The sequence below is a fragment of the Struthio camelus genome, chromosome 3 (genome assembly GCF_040807025.1).
Source record: "Struthio camelus isolate bStrCam1 chromosome 3, bStrCam1.hap1, whole genome shotgun sequence".
Taxonomy (NCBI): Eukaryota; Metazoa; Chordata; class Aves; order Struthioniformes; family Struthionidae; genus Struthio; species Struthio camelus.
In genome coordinates this window covers 108,417,831-108,433,881 of record NC_090944.1, presented here as the reverse complement: position 1 = coordinate 108,433,881, position 16,051 = coordinate 108,417,831, and the positions used below count along the sequence as shown (strand labels likewise).

At 44.0% G+C, this 16,051-nt stretch overlaps 2 protein-coding genes across 4 annotated transcripts in view; one reads left to right on the top strand and one right to left on the bottom strand.

Annotated features, from left to right (window-relative positions):
- Nucleotides 1–557: 557 nt before the first annotated feature.
- Nucleotides 558–5,500, bottom strand: MCFD2 (multiple coagulation factor deficiency 2, ER cargo receptor complex subunit). Its single transcript, XM_068939598.1, has 4 exons — nucleotides 5,318–5,500; nucleotides 4,345–4,493; nucleotides 3,558–3,717; nucleotides 558–2,031 (listed from the first exon to the last, which is right to left on the bottom strand). Exons 2-4 carry the CDS (start codon nucleotides 4,482–4,484, stop codon nucleotides 1,900–1,902), a joined length of 432 nt encoding a protein of 143 aa, XP_068795699.1. The 5' UTR covers nucleotides 4,485–4,493; nucleotides 5,318–5,500; the 3' UTR covers nucleotides 558–1,899.
- Nucleotides 5,501–7,311: 1,811 nt separating this feature from the next.
- TTC7A (tetratricopeptide repeat domain 7A) overlaps nucleotides 7,312–16,051 on the top strand; it is a 183,942-nt gene continuing 175,202 nt past the window's right edge. For 2 of the 3 annotated variants that reach the window (XM_068939597.1, XM_068939596.1), the window contains exons 1-3: nucleotides 7,312–7,483; nucleotides 10,137–10,300; nucleotides 12,075–12,243. In XM_068939597.1, coding sequence (XP_068795698.1) covers nucleotides 7,315–7,483; nucleotides 10,137–10,300; nucleotides 12,075–12,243 — 502 coding nt within the window. In that variant the 5' untranslated portion in view covers nucleotides 7,312–7,314. Of the gene's footprint in view, nucleotides 7,484–8,423; nucleotides 8,548–10,136; nucleotides 10,301–12,074; nucleotides 12,244–16,051 lie in introns of those variants that run through there. The other variant, XM_009676263.2, reaches the window with a different exon arrangement.

The following is a 16,051-nucleotide window of genomic DNA, read 5'->3' as shown; positions in this document are numbered from 1 at the left end:
GGACTACATTTAAGGAATTATAGCTCAGTTTCTAAGACCAGGTTCTAGCATCTTTCACCATTGCAATTTACAAGGAAATCATGATTTTTCAAAACAGTGCAAAAATGCCAGTTTCTTGGTCTTGTTCTTTCATCTGAAAGAAGTCCAAGGCTCAGAAGTTTATAGAATAAACATGTAATAACTGTCAGGTTTGTGGGCAACCTGCTTTAAACGCTCAAAGCTGAGGAACTTACCCTCCTTTCCCTTCTACCCCCAAGCATTTTCTGTATTTTCCTTTGATTCAACATTCACTTCAGACTAATTACGTTGACAAATGGCATTACGAAAATGCTTTCAGAAAAAAACTTGGCTGTTTGTTTTTAAGGTTACTACCAGTAACAGAGTCGGGCTTAGAAATACTACAGAAAATGAGGTACATTCCTTTCTAGGCCTTCCCGCACTATACCTCCAAAGTGCATGAATCCCAGCTTTTTGTTGCTTGTACAGTCAGCACAACCCTGACACAAAGGTGTCAAAATTGTTAGGTATTACAAGAAAAAAGAATCAGACACTCAACATTCATCACACAAACATTTAAACAAAAGAAATAATTTCTTTTACAAATGTATTTCTCTTGTATAAGAATAATTTTGTAAAGAAAATAGCTCTTTATACATTTTACAGAAATACACTAACACTTAGATTCTCTATTCACGGATAATGATTGAATGCAATTTAAGATTTCAGTTATGCTTTATAGTTACCAAATACCAATAAAGCAACAATATATCACTTCTTTAATATCCTTGAACTACTTGACTTAACAAGTATTGAGTCAAGACAGCAAAAACATTCCTAAGACCATGTTCATTTGCAGACATTCAAGTATCTTGAAACTGTTAGTTATAAAATGCCTTTGTATTTTTCTAAAAGTAATACCGTAATTTAAGTGTCAAGGAATAGGAATGTAAACCTCAACAAGGCAGCATTACTTTCTCACTTAGATTATCCTGTTGGCTAATACTGTAAGAATCAATTTGAACAAAAGCTTTTATACTAAACTAGTTTATTGTTAACGTGACCTTCAAAACAAGATAGCATAGGCTACTCTAGTAAATGCTATACAGCATTTAAAAACATATAAATGTAATAAAAATATTTTAATTTTCTTTTAAAAAGATCATTCAAAGTAGAGAAAAATCTAGTAAAATACTACACTATAAAAAGCAAATCTGTGAAGGAGGAGAAAAAATTGAGAAACATGTACACATTTATATATAAAATGTAAGGGTATGCTAGGAAGTACATCAATTTAAAAAAAAAAAAAACACTCAATTTCTTCAAAGATGGTGTTGAAGTCCATACAGCATCATGTAGAGCTCAAGTGTAAACCACATTCAACAAATACTTTTTCTCTACAAGCGCTGTTTCAAGCACTTGTACTTATATGCAAATTTCCTCCAAAAATGAGCATGACAGTATGGAAATGTCTTGTCACAATACAACTATGTGTAGCCATGTTCTCTTGCTTTCTAGATATTTCACACATTTAAATAAAAGATAAGTGAATATTATATAACTCAATGACAGAAAACTGAAATTTAGATTATATATGATCTATTAAGTATTCAGACACAGCTACTTAAAGAGTTTGCCAGCTGTAGCCTGTGTGAGTACTGTTGATGTTTCCATGCTTCAAGATTCAAACGTGTAGCTACATTTAGTCAAATACGGCTCTCACTCTGAGTTAGCCAGTCTCCTAACACATACAATTTCCAAAAAGATTCAGCTGGAGCTGATACACCCCTCCTCCTCATGAGCATTGCAGCACAAGGTTGATATACGAGACAGTAATGAATCACATTATACTGGGTCACATGTCCACATAGCTAGAAGGAGAAACAAACTCCTCGCAAAACCTTATTCCAGAGATTTTGCAAATTCGGCATAGTCAATGTATCCATCATTGTTCTTATCATCATCTCTTAACACATCATCTATCAGACTAATCAATTCTTCTTCTTTCATTGCCTGGGTATGCTCACCACCTTCCTAGAAAAACAAAAACCATATTAAACAGTTTAGCCGTTTCCCACCTAGCGGCACATATGACAGATTAATGACAACTATTTGCTTGGATTGCAAAACATTCTTGTTACTTAATTCTTGTTCTAGCTTGCTGTTCAACATCAGTCCACCAAACATGTTGGCATATTACATAGATATATTACTGAAATCAGAGGCATTTGCTACAGAAAAAGAAACTCCCTCCAACAGCCTCTCTACTGAAGGAAAACTGAGGTACGGTCAAGGGGCAAATTGCGGCTATGCAGAAAACAGTTGTTGTCTTAGTCTCTCTGACTGAAAGTGTTCCCACATAGGAATGCATTATATAGTGAATATTTTTAAAAGGAGTTAGGCTTCCAGGTGTAATCACCGTACGCTGCTACTTTCTTCTAAATAGGAACTTCTTAAGCCTACAGAATGGTGAACTTCTTAAGCCTACAGAATGGTGAACTTCTTAAGCCTACAGAATGGTGAACTTCTTAAGCCTACAGAATGGTGAACTTCTTAAGCCTACAGAATGGTGAACTTCTTAAGCCTACAGAATGGTGAACTTCTTAAGCCTACAGAATGGTGAACTTCTTAAGCCTACAGAATGGTGAACTTCTTAAGCCTACAGAATGGTGAACTTCTTAAGCCTACAGAATGGTGAACTTCTTAAGCCTACAGAATGGTGAACTTCTTAAGCCTACAGAATGGTGAACTTCTTAAGCCTACAGAATGGTGAACTTCTTAAGCCTACAGAATGGTGAACTTCTTAAGCCTACAGAATGGTGAACTTCTTAAGCCTACAGAATGGTGAAACTCTTTTTATAAAGAGGACTAAGGCATACAGTGGAGAGCAGATTTGTGCTTTAACTAGAAGATACGCTTTTGCTAAAGACAAAAGTTTGTTAACCAATTTGTATTTGGTGCCCAATTTGGCATTGTCCTAAGTTCTGTGAAATTGTTTAGTAACAGTTCCTTATATTGGCATAGATGCAAGCCATGAAGTGAAGTTCTTTGGACTTCAAAACAAACACTCTGTGTCTACTGAACCACAGTTTATATTCCTAGCCAAAAAAAGATCTAAAAGCTAAATAGCACACAGTTTGAGTATCCGTGGCAGTTACAGTTTTGAGTTGAAAGCAACATCCTTAGAAGCAGAAGTGGCATTGTACTGTATGCTACTTCCATAAGCTCATATCAGTCTTTCTCAGTTTTGGCCATAGATTTAAAATCTCCGTTTCTCCTCTCCCCATCCCTGGCTACCTAATCATTTTCACCCTACAGGATGTAAAGTTTACACTAGGATGGAATCATCTTGGAACACTGCAACGTGACATGAAAAGCTGTGATAAAGCTAGTACATTTATAAGGCAAACCAAAACTAACAGAGGAAAAGGTCTCATTTTGAGGCAAAACTGGTCCACTGTGACTATATTCTCACAGTATTATCACTGTTCTATTGTAAGCTGTTTTTAGAAAGTCAGGACTGTTTCCAAAGACAGCTGCTGTTACAATATTCCACTTACCTCTTTGTGGACATGTGATATAGCAGCAGCAAGCTCTAACCCATCTAGTAAATTATTGCCATCGTAATCATGCATTTTGAAGTAATGAAGCTGCAGCTCTTGTGGAGACATCTCAGACTCTGGTTTGTCGATAACACCTTCCAAATGTTCCATGATGTGGCTAAGGAAAAACAAAACAAACAAAAAAATCAGTTAATGTTTAATGCACCGTTTACATCAACTTTAGTTTTTCAGCAGGTAGTCAAACACACAGGCAATGCTGTACTACTAAAAGCACACTGGGCAACCAGGAGGCCTGAAAGCTATAACTTTAAACAACCTTTGTACCTCCCTTCATCCTCGTACGTTACTGGTGCTGTACTCCCCTCTGGGATGATTTAGATAGCAACCCCCCTTTCTTCTGGTCTACTTATAGCAGGTTATCAAAATAACTGAAGTAGTGCCCCAAATCTCCTTTTGGCCATCTTTCAGAGTATAAGAACTGGAGGAAGATCTTTCGCAGTAAAATATGGAGTATACTAGGGACTTTTATTTGCTGCTGTCATTTGTTTGTGTGTATGAAGAAGCAAATGAGAACAAAGGTCTTACGCTAACTGTTCAGAATACAGTTTTGTCCAGAGTATGTTGACCTAGGTAAGCAGGATTCCTGTAAGATATTCTACATAGTACTAGTAAGAGTGAGATGAGAAGGTGCCCTGGGCTTAAGCCCAACCTACATAACAAGACTTATGAGATAAGCAAATCATTGGGAAGTAAAGTTTACGTTTATAGAACATGGAACACATACTCTTTATCTTGTACCAGGTTCTTATCAAGCCGAATATTTGCATGTTGACTCTCTCCTACAGACTCCTCAGCTAAGGCAGAGATGAAGAAAGCAGCCAGAAGGGAGAATAGCAGACGTGTTCTAAAATTCTGTAGGGCCATCGTGATCACCTAGAAAAAGGGAAACAAAACCCTCTGGAAATGGACGAAAGATACAATCTATTTTTAGTAGACTTATAAGGTGCTTAGAAACAACCCTACTAGTTCCTAGCATGTAAAAACTTACTTCATTTCAACCACTTAAAAAGCAAAAAATCAGAGGGCTCCAACTTAGGAATTTTTATGAGGGTTCTATTTCAAGGGAACACGCAGCAGTTTTCAAACAAATGACTTTTTTCCACTGTGCACGTGCTGTGCCTGGCCACCTCTAGATCTTCAAATAACTTCTAGTCAACCTAGCGTGCCTATTTCCCTCAGACCTGCCCTACAATCATGGGAGCAAAGGTAACTTAGAGCACCAAAGTGGCTGCTTCTGATTAGAGAGTTTATTAAGATGTCATGGACTAAACAACATATTTACAAAACCTGTAGTATTTCATTGCAGCTCTTGCTTGACAGAGAAGTAAAACGTTAAAACCCTTTCGCGGGATAAAAACGTGCAGCTGACTGCCATGCTGAAAGCAGTAAAACAGCCGTTGGTTTAGGGGGTGGTTTTTCGGTTTTTAAATGTTTGTTATTTCTTCCCCCCGCCCCCTGCAGCCCCCGGTGAAGCAAACCCCGGCGCCGGGCCCGCCGCGGGGGGACGCCTGACGGCTGGCAGCGCCTGCGCCGCCCCGCTAACGGCAGCCCAGCCGCCTCGGCAGAGCCGTTAAACCGCCGCCCGGAGCGCCCGTTACGGCGGGTCCCGACAAACCCCAGCCGCTGGGCTGAGACAGAGCGGCAGCCACCGCCCCCCAGCTGGGCCCCCCGGCACCGACGGCCGCGGCGCCACGCACCCGCCGCCGGATGGCTGCCTCCGCCGCGCCGTCCCTCCCCGCGGCTCCGGCTCCCGAGCAGGTGGAGCGGCGTTTGGGCCGAGCTGGCCACCATCCCCAGCGTCACCTCTGACCCGGCGCACGCGCGCAGGCACGCCACGCCCCCCCCACTCCCGCTCCACCTCTCCTTCCCGCCCATTGGCTGCGCCTTGCCCCCGAGCCGGGTGACGTCACCGCTCCTGGAATTCCACGTGGAGCGATAACACAGGGACAGGTGGGGCGGCCGCCCCCGTGGGCGGGGCCTGTGCGGGCGGGGCGGGGCGCCGGGCACGTGCGGGCGGCGGTGGCGCAACGTGCGCGGGGCGGGCCGGCCGGCCGTTGGGCCGCTTGTCGCGGCGGTTAACGGTTTTCCTGGCCCTGTTACTAGCTGCGGAAACGCGTCGGCGAGCTGGGTCAGGTAGCGCGGCCGAGGTGCGAGTGAGTCAGTGGTGGGGGCTGCGGGGCCGGTGCCACCGCTGGGTCACTGGTACCTGCCGTCCTGAGAAGAAGACAGCCGCCGAACTTCGGGTTAGCACTGAGACAGATGGAAAGGGGCAGCAGAAACCCGAACGCCTCTTACCCTCAGGGAGGGGTAAGAGGTGTGATTAATACTGGTTAAAAAGCTTGGGATTATGACTCTCTTCCTTTACCAGTTTAACTAACCTCTTCACGTGTTCTGAGTCTGCAAAAGTATTGCTTTTTAAGTAGGAAAGGCACTCACAGGACCTGAAAGTATGTGGAATTTTGTGGGCTTAGTTTGTTATCTCCTGTTCTTTCCCTTTTTGTGCCTTACTTCTCATGCAGGACTGAGCAGTGCATTCCAAAATGGACTGATTTGTTTTTTCCTACTCCATAGTTCTGTAAACCACTATACTCCTATCACTGTTACTCTCAGTTATATAAACTATTTGCTTACCCTCTTTTCCTCCTTTTACCAAATCTTGAATGTCTAGTTGCTTTTACACCTATATGCTAAATGACAGCGGCCATCACCTCTCCAGGTTATAATCCTCAGAGTTTACTGACTTCGGGAAGGGATTTAGACTTCTTGGTCTGTTCCTGCCTTAATACAAAGTACTTATGTTATTACTGTATTAAAATCATTATTAAAGAACTGTGGTGTTTTTCAGAAACGGCTGACAAAATATGTTGTTTTAACAGACAAAATGCCTTTAGAGGGAGTCGCTAAGTGATAGTGAACAGCATCTTTGCCTCTTCCTTCAGAGGTCTAGCGCTCCAGGACTTCGGTGAATGGTAAAGGGGGACGTTTCTTATGCTCTCCGTCCCTGCTTGCTGAGCCCAGGCAGTTGCTAGCCTTGCACAACATGGATGTTGCTCTTTGACAGATTAAGATGCAGTAAACTTAATGTAGCGAAGATAAGAACGGTGTTTTTCAAGCTGTGGCCTGCAGAACCCTGCAGGCCAAGTGTCACATTGTGATGAGTCCGAAGACAACCAAGAAAAGCACATCTGCCGTCGTGGCTCTGCATCTCTGTCAAACCGCCCCAGGGATGTGGAATTCAAAAGGGATAAAACACCTTCTGTTCTACCAGCGCAGGCTCCCTGTGGACAGAAGGGGCTGGTCCTTGGAGGCAGCGCACCCGCCCTTTGCGGGGCAGCAGCGGGGCCGGGACGGCTTTCCAAACCGCTGCGCGGGGGCGCGCCGCTTCCCGGGCGAGAGCGAGGGAATGACATGTCGGGCTGCGGCGGGGACGGAGCCGCCGGCCGCGGGGCTCCCCTGCACCCTACCGCAGGGCCGGGCCGCCGCCTGCCCCGGCCGGGGGCGGGGGGGGGGGGTGTCCGTCCCCGCGAGGGGCGGACGAGGAGGGCGCGGTCCCCGGCGCCGCGGTCCCCGGCCGGGGCCGAGGGCGGGGCCCGGCTCCCCGCTGCCGGCCGCGCTGGCGGCGCCGCCCCGCGGCGGCTGCCGGGCGCTGCGCGCCGGGCGGAGCGGGGCGGGGCGGGGCGAGCCCCGCGCTAAGATGGCGGCTAAGGGCTCGCACTCCCACGTGAAGCTGGAGGGGGAGATCGAGCGGTGCCGGGCGGAGGGCCGCTGGGGCCGCCTGCACCGCCTGGTGCGGCAGCTGCTGCCGCCGGCCGGGGCCTCGCGCAAGGCGGCGGCGGCGGCGGCGGGGGGCGCGCAGGACGCGGGTGAGCGGCGGCGGCGGGGCGCGGCGCGGCGCGGGGTGCGGGCGGCAGCGGAGCCGTCCGGGGTGGGGGAGTTGCGCGGGTGGCGGCGGCCGCCCCTCGGCTGGCTCCGCCGCTGGATGCCCCGTCCGCTCCTGTGCGGGGAGGAAGGGTGTTTCCCGCGTTATAGCAGGATACAGCAGGGACCGAGGAAAAGACTGTCGAGGTTGGCGGTGCCTAAGGCGAGCTGCGGCTTCTTGTTTATTTCAGTCTTTCTGAGCCCGTCAGGCTGTAAAAAGATATGCTGTGCTTGAGTGCTGGCAGTGCTTACTTGCTGCGCCCTTTATTTCTGGGGTGGCCGGACTTCATCCCAGGCCCGATAGGTACCTGAACGCAGATAACGGCTAGGGTTGCTTTCCTCTCTCTTCAACGAGCGAGCCTTGGCTGCGGCCGGGTCACGGACTTCAGCCTGAAATCTGCCGTGTCTGAAAACTAACCTTGCAAAACTTCTGACCCCTCTTCTGGGCGCTCTTACACTCGCTTGTGGAGGGGAGTGCGTTATTTACGAGGCTTGTGCTCCTGTAGGCGTCCCTAGGCGTGGAGGGCAGCTTCCCTAAAAAGCCACTGCAGTTCTGTCGTTTTGTCTCTTGTTACAGCAGACTGCTTTATTTTGTAATCAAACTGCTTCTAAGAAGAGAGGCAGACTAACCTAGGGATACGAGGAGCCTTTGCCTGCAGGCATAGGGCGAAGTTGCTCGGAGGACCCGCTTCTGGCCCCCTGCCTGGTGCCAGAGGTCCCACCTTGGAAGTCAGGGGAGCCCTTCTTACGGGTAGCGCCGGTCCTGTAGAGGAGCGTTTGTAGGAGGGGGGCCCTGGCGTTAACCAAGCTCCCTGGCATGCAGTGAGCTTTACAGGGCTTTCTTACAGCTGGGAAAGCCTGCATATGGGGGGGGAAAGGGTTGGTAGTCAATATATATTTACTTACAAGGTTTTTTCCGAGTGTATGCTTAAAGCAGACCTGAACCCTGTATTGGGAACCACACAGCTGACCTTTGAACTTGGTTTGATTTCAGCAGCGCTTTGCAGAGGTGCGGAGAGCATCGTGCAGTTTGGGGGCATTAATAGTGAAAGAGTTCTCATTCGTTCTTAATTAAGAGGAATAGCAGCAATATAATTACTCTAAAAACGTTATTTGTTAATCTGTTGCTGTTGTCATGATTTGCTAGTTATGAACAAATCATGCTTTGTTATTGCTACAGAACTCTTTACCCTGCAAGAAACTAGCTAGCTTTGCACTTTTAAAAACAGAAGTGTGCCTGGATGAGACTTTTTTAATAATAATATTTCCTTTAGAGATCTTGTCTGTGTGTATGTATTTATGGAAATAATTTTCGCAGAGTCGTTAGTGACTTTACCTGAATGCTCCTCAGAGTCATGCAGTAATGGTTGCATGCATAAAGGAAAAACACCTTTGAGCACAGTGTGGATCATTATCTCTTCTTCTTACCTGGTCCTCAAAGATGCTTTCAGAGGCTACTTTATGTACCTACTTTGCTCATATGAGTTAGGTTATTAGATATATGCCTGCCATCGAGCAGGTAAAACTATGGTTATAATTTGACGCACAGCTGAGCACTTTAGATTTTTGGTTATTGTTCTGGACTTAAAAAAAAAAAAAAAAAAGGCAAAGGTTAATTCTTAATGTCATATATAAGTGTGTGGAATAAGTGTGAGTAGGTTGTCCCACAGAGTGAAAATACAGAAATAGATAGATGACTGTGTCTTCTGTGTTCTAGGCTTTGAAATGTGAAGTATATATAAGATGTAGCACTTTGGTCTTTGTTTGACAAACAAAGATTTTTTTTTGACCCTGCTTCATACACTAGGCAATTGATTGAGGTCCTGATTCTGTGAATAACTGAACTGTGGCAAGAACTGCCAGTATACTGACAAATGAAACGTTTTAGTGGCATGATCCTTCACGCTGTGTCCAGTGCTACTACCTGTGTTTGAGTTTCTCTCCTGTAGAACTGTGAACAGGCCTGGATCTTTATGTTGCATGCAATTTTTTCTACACTTTAGTTATTTTACAGGGTCAAGCCTTAGGTTTGACTTTAATAATGGATGTACAGGCTATTTCTGAATAAAATCTTCATTTAATTCTTCACTGCAAACTCTTTCAGCAAAATCTTGTAAACATCTGATGCAGTTAGTGCTCCTCAGTGAAATACATAGCTTATCCATAGTCCAAAGCAGCCATTTCATGCATGTACATTTGTAAATTTAAAGCATGCGCTTAAATGTTTGCTAAGATTGGGCCTAGTTTTTAGACAGAATTTTATAGTGAAAACTTGTAACAGCTGTATTAGTGGTAACACGAGAATGCACTGTCCTGTCAAAATTAAAGGATCTGACGAGGGGAAAAATCGTCAAGTTAAAAGGAAACATCTTTTTATTTTTTTTATAGAAAATGCAATGTTTTCAACAGAAGTTAACTTCCTTTTTTTTTTGTCCACTAGTTGTTCTTCTTAGACCATAGTTTGAGTTACTGTTTGACTGTTTGTCTCTAAGTGTTCTTGTTTTTTGTTTTTTGTTTTTTTATAAATACTGTTTTTTTTTATAAATACTGTTTATTAGCATTAAGTGATGTTTCTTCTTGGTTGATGTGTGCTTACAGAGGACTATGGGAGTATGCTGCTTGCAGAGGCTCTGCTGGAAGAATGCTTGAAGGAGAACTTTGCCAAACTGAAGGACTCTGTTCCGCTAGTAGAAAAGAATGAGCCAAAGCTGAGTGAAGCTAAACAGTATTTGACCAATATCCTAAACAGAGGAAAACTACGAGTAAGTGTGCTGTGTAGGTGTGATTTTTACCAAGCTAATGCTTCTGTTATATGACTGTTAGCCTGATAGAAAGGGTCTGCATTGCTTGCGCATGTCTTGCTGTTCTAGATACAAGGCTGTATTTGTAAACATCAGTAACATACACCGGTAATTCACTACCTCTTTGCAATGTCGTCTTTTGGGAAACTTGCTTTTTCATACTCAAAAAAAAATTATGTACTTGTTTTCTCATATATATATATATAAGAAACACACACACACACATATATATATATATATACACATATATATACACACACACACACACACACACACACACATATATATATATATCCTCTTCATTTTTGATTAGAAAGAAATGGGCTCAATGTTCAGGAGTTTGGGGTGGTGATGAGGCATGGCCACATGGCAGTGCAGCTGGCTTACCGCAGCTGAGCAAGTGGCTGCTGGGCTGAGGGAGTTACATGTACCTGGCCAGCTCGAGGTCTGAAGTCAGCCATGCCTCAAGTTGCTGTCAGGCACTTGAGGTTGTGGTGCAAGTCCAGGATTACAACCTTGCACTATTTTTCCATCACTGCCAGCGAAGTTATGCGAGGGGTGGTTTAAATTCCTCCGTTTTACTTCACGGTCAGGGCACATGGTAGGTAGCTGCCCATCAACCAGGCTGCGCAGCTTTAGGAGTGTTTTAAGACACAGTGACTCAACAGCTGTGTCCTTGGACACACTATTGCGTAAGTGTCTTTCAAGAGTCTGAAGTTGTGGATTTGTACTATGGGGCCTGAAACTTTTTGGTTAGCTTGGAAGCATATGTTACACTCTCACTCTGTTACTTTCTAGGGAGCATGTGTTTGACTGCTTTTCTGAGGGAGATCCTTGTTCTTAGCTTTCTGGAAGCTAATGTTTTTTTGTTTTTTTTTTTTTTTTGAGGGGATTTTTTTTGCTTCAAGAAGGAGGGGAGGTTTTTCCAATTTTTTTTCTTTCTCCTCACTTAGGCCCTGGGAGCAGTCAAATCTGCTGTGAGTTCTTGCAGGTCTTGGTATTAACAGTTGTCAGAATCCATGCAGCCACGCTTTCTTTGTTAGTGATGACTTGTCTACGTGTGCAAGATTGACCCTGTGTTGTAGTCTATACTGCATGTATTGAAAAAATGAGGGTGTAGGCTTTGGTGCCTTCTCCTCCTTGCTGGACTACAAGGAGGGTCTGGAAGGATTACTTATTTCTTATGGATTTATATCATCTAGCAGGAATCATATAGAAGAAAATACCTTCTGTTTTTCTACTTTTGGCTGAGGATTCTTTGGGAACTTCAAGAGGACAATTTGGGCACTTTCTTGCTCATCACTAAAAGCGCAGAGGAGAGCGTTTGACTAGAAGATGATGCTTTCTGTCCAATTCTTCTAAAAACAGGGAAATTGTATATGCAAATACGACTAGTTTTGACAAGGGCAGTCTTTTATGTGCAGTTCATGCCTGGTGAATCGATAGAATGGATCTGCTGAGCCCAGTGAAGTGGCTTGTAAGCTGTATGCTCCCAGCTGTATACTCAAGAGTAGTTGCTTGGTCCTCGTTACCTGCTGCTCTTGTGATGGTAGCACTAGGATCTCTAGACACCTAAGTCCTTCCTAATCTGGCCTGTGGAATTGGCACAGTTGAGAAGAAAGCATTTTGTGTCAGCTTAGTGCAAGGTTTGTTCTGAATTATCTCTTTTTTTGTTCTTTGTTATTTTACCATGTAAACGCTTTTTTTTTTTCCCTCCCCCCCTCCCTCATTTCAGCCCAAGTATATGACAGAAGCTATGCTGATCCTAGGAAAGCTTCATTATGTGGAGGGATCCTACAGAGATGCCATCAGCATGTATGCAAGAGCAGGAATTGATGACCTCTCAATAGGAAGTGAACCTCTGTACATGCTGCGTTTGGTGACCGAAGCCTTTGTTATTAAAGGTAAAGGACCATGTAAATACTTTTGAGATATGCTGTATTTAGGTTGAAGTTGAAGGTACTTCTCCCAGTGATTTGATTGAAGCAGAGTTAGGCCAGTGCTGTTTCCTTTAGAAAATCTCACTAGTAAGGTCCGTACAGCTTAAAAACAAAGACATTATGGAGTCTTAGTCCATGGTTTCTAAACTTGGCTGACTTTTCGTTAAAAGTTTGAAAATGGTGGAAATCTCAGGATAACTGTGGCTGTGAGTCAGCAACACACTTGAGCATGTGTGTCCATTTCAGGAAAATCTAAATCAGGCACTGCTGAACTGGGGCCTGTGCTTTTGCTTACGAAGAGTTCATCTGCCTGCAAATTTGAGTGATTTCAGTGAAAAAAGCAGGACTATGTTTCCAAGTTTTAAACCCCGGACTAACAGAATATGTGCTTTCAAAGCAGGTAGCATATTTTTTGCAATGCATGTCACACAGATATTATGTACAAACAGGAGAGACTCCTACCTCTTTAAATTTTACAGACATTGCACTGTTTGAGAAATCTTAGTGAAAACTTCCTCTGTGAGTAGTGAAATTGCATTTCATTTTTGTCAGTGGGGGAAGGAAGCCCCTAGTCGGTTATTGACTTGGGGGGAAAAAAAGATCGGTAATCTTCTCCTTCATTTGCTTTCAGTTCCTTTATAAATGTTGCTCAAGTACTGCTACCTATCTACTGCTTTCTACTCTTTTCAGCATGTCCACCAGCTAATTAGGTGAATGCGAACTCTGTGATGATCAGATACCTTCAACTGGTATGTAAAAGACTGAAAACCAAATCAACCCCCAAAACTGTTTGACTGGACTGTTAGTATTAATGATGATAATTTGGGTGTTTCATGATCTCACACAGTCATTCTGCTTTTTGAAAACCTGTTTGTGCTGCTTTGCTTGCTTTGGATTTGTTTTCTGTGGCGCTGGATGAATCTGCTTTGTTAATGAGCTTTTGTGGAATAGAACTGACTTAGCTTTAACTCGTACTAACACTTTGATGGTACAGAGTGAGGGACTGCCAGTGCATTTATAGCTGTGTATTTGAGAGCAGCTAATGGCGCACTCCAGAGTCTGTGGAGCTGCACTGACTTCACTGGGTGTTGGATAAGGCCCTAGATGAGGCATGAATGTAATGGCAAACTATACATGAACACAGGTGGAATAGCACTCTTCCTGTAAGACTTCTGTGGGAGCTGACTCCTTTCATCTTATGAAGCCATAGGGAGTGGAGGCATTTGCCTTGGAGGATGGGCCCCAATATACTGGGTTTTTTTCCCCACATGAGTTAGCATGGAACATAAATACACTTTTGACATTGTGTGTAAAGTTTGAGGAATGCCTGCCATCCCAACATAACCTCTGTGCTGTGCCTGTTCCACACCCTTTATCTCTTGTGATCATTATTTTCAGATTAGCAAAGACATCAAGGGCATGATAAGTCACACAGTATTGCACCAAAGTTTCTGATAGAGAAAGAAGACCGGCTGGGTGGAGCTTGCCCACTTAATTGGGGAGAGAGCTCACTGCCCGGCTCACTATAGCTGTATTCCGTGTGCTCGACCTCCCAATGTTGATAGAAGCAAGCCCTAAAAGCTAGAAGTCTGTATTGAGAACTATGGTGATAGTATGGATTTAAATTTTCAATTCAAAATGTGTCTTCCCAGACTAGCTCTGTAGGGCAAGTATCAGGTCATCAGTTTGAACTGCCTAAAGTTTACTCATGCAGTAGTATGTGGATTTTCTTATTCCCCTGTTCATTTGGTATCTGTGTAGAAATTCTCTTGATTATCCATACCACGTTATTGCTTGCACAAGCTGAAACCAGCTCTGAAGAAATTCTTGAGCATCACTGGTAGTAAATTTTATGCAAGGATCGTATAGGCAACAATCCATAAAAGCCAGAGTTCTGCCTGTATTTCAAGGGAGAGCTTATGTTCTCCACTTAATTTCTTTTTCCGTTTTGGCACTAGTTGGAGAAGGAAGTCTGTTTAATTCATGTTTTATTCATCCAGCATTAGTTACTTATTCCAATTTTATAAAACTCTAGTGTGATCCTGAAACCGCCTTGGTTTTACATAGCTAGTTTGTTACTACTGCTGAGTTGTGTCTGTATGACGAATGGCAGTGTATGCTGTCAAGTAATCAGGGTTGTGCTGGAAGGGTCATGGAAGAAAGGAAAATCAAATCAAGGGTTGTCGCACAACTTTTTCCAGTTGGAAGCAATCTAAAATATATTAGGAGGAGACAGATATCCTAGGAGGAACTGTGGAAGTGGAGAGCGTGGTAGAAATGAAATGTGAGCCAACAAAACTGTGTTTGCTTTCGTATAGCACCTTTCATATTTAACAACACTGAGGGTGAGACATTGAGCTAAATCTCCGTGGGGTCCTCTGAAGATTTCTAGCATGCAGTAGGTTCGTATTACGGTAACAAACAGCCTGCATTAGAAGTTTTGTTACTGCACTGTAGAAGTTGCAGGGAAAAAGGTGGGTGGTTTTTTTTTTTTTTTTTCTGACCTTGCTCAGGCTTCCACCTGAGACGAGTATCAAGCAGTAAACATTGAAGTTACTTATAAATGCTGGGATTTGAGCAGCTGACGAGTTACAGGACAAATGGCAGAGCACAGGATCCTTCCACTATCTCAGCTAGCTGCTTCTGCCTGTGCTGCTTCTAAATCTCCAAGTTGTGGAGAGAAGAGAAGCATGTCATCTTTCTGTGGGTACTGTGAGTGAAGCCCTGACAAAATTTGATTTTTAGCAATGGCTAGTTCTAATCTCTATGGTTACATGTCTTTTCTCCCTCCTTCCCACCCACCGTGCGGTTAATTCTTCTTAAAACCTCTGCTCAGTTTATTGTGTTGCATGTAGTCTCTGGTGCAAGTAATTCTGCCTCTTGCATAACACAGAATTGAGTAAGCAAGCTTGCTTGCATTTTGCTTCGGATGTACTTGGGACACGTGACTTTGTTACCTGGTGTTGTACATTCGAAACAACCCCTGTTTTTTGTACATCCAAAAAACCCAACGTGGAAACAGCTGTCAGAGTCCACTAGTTTGGCTTTGGCCAAGCTTGCTATCTCTGTCGGCTCTGGTAGATAACTCTTCCTGGAAGCAGGATAGGTCATAGCCTAATCCCGTACAAGACAAAGTACTTCTCCAGCCAGGACTTAAGCATACCTAGATTCCAGGTTTGTAGTATGGCTGTGTGTAAATAAGACCTAACTTTCATAGCTATCTAATGTTTAAAACCAAATATCTCCATAATATAAGTAGGGTTAAAGGCCCCTGTTTTTGGTGTTTGTCTATGATGCAAGAAACTTCCATTCCCCGTCTGTAATCCCTACAGAAATAGGAACAATGCAGTTTCTTTTTCTGGGAGGTGGTGTTATGGGTGGTATTTGTCTTTTCGAAATGGATATCCTTGAAATAGATTTCATGTGGGTGAGTCAGATTCATTAGGTGAGTCGTACAGGTGGGAAGTCTGAGGTGCGGAGAACTGAAGTGAGTTGTCTCCAATCATATTGTGAGTCTGTGGCAGGGCTGAAGAAAAGAAGAAATAAAAAGAATCCTCTGTGGGCAACTCATTTCTTGACTGAGTACCTTTTTATGTTCAGTTAGAGCCATTGCAAGCTGTTGCAGAGTATTTGCCATATGTAAATATATGATTTGCTGCGCTGTGTGAGAGCGTGGCGAGAGCTGCTTTAGCCGAAGTTGCCTGTTGCCAGCCTGAGGGATGAAGGCTGGGGAAGGGCTGACGTGGCACGTGGGTGACGCCTTTGTAACACC

Bases quoted from the DNA above. Each gene is read 5' to 3' on its own strand.
- MCFD2 (XM_068939598.1), bottom strand. From the start codon at position 4,484: ATGGCCCTACAGAATTTTAGAACACGTCTGCTATTCTCCCTTCTGGCT. The intron at 3,718-4,344 runs GTATGTGTTCCA...GTTTTTCCTTAG, and splicing joins AACCTGGTACAAGATAAAGA to CCACATCATGGAACATTTGG. The intron at 2,032-3,557 runs GTAAGTGGAATA...TTGTTTTTCTAG, and splicing joins TATCACATGTCCACAAAGAG to GAAGGTGGTGAGCATACCCA.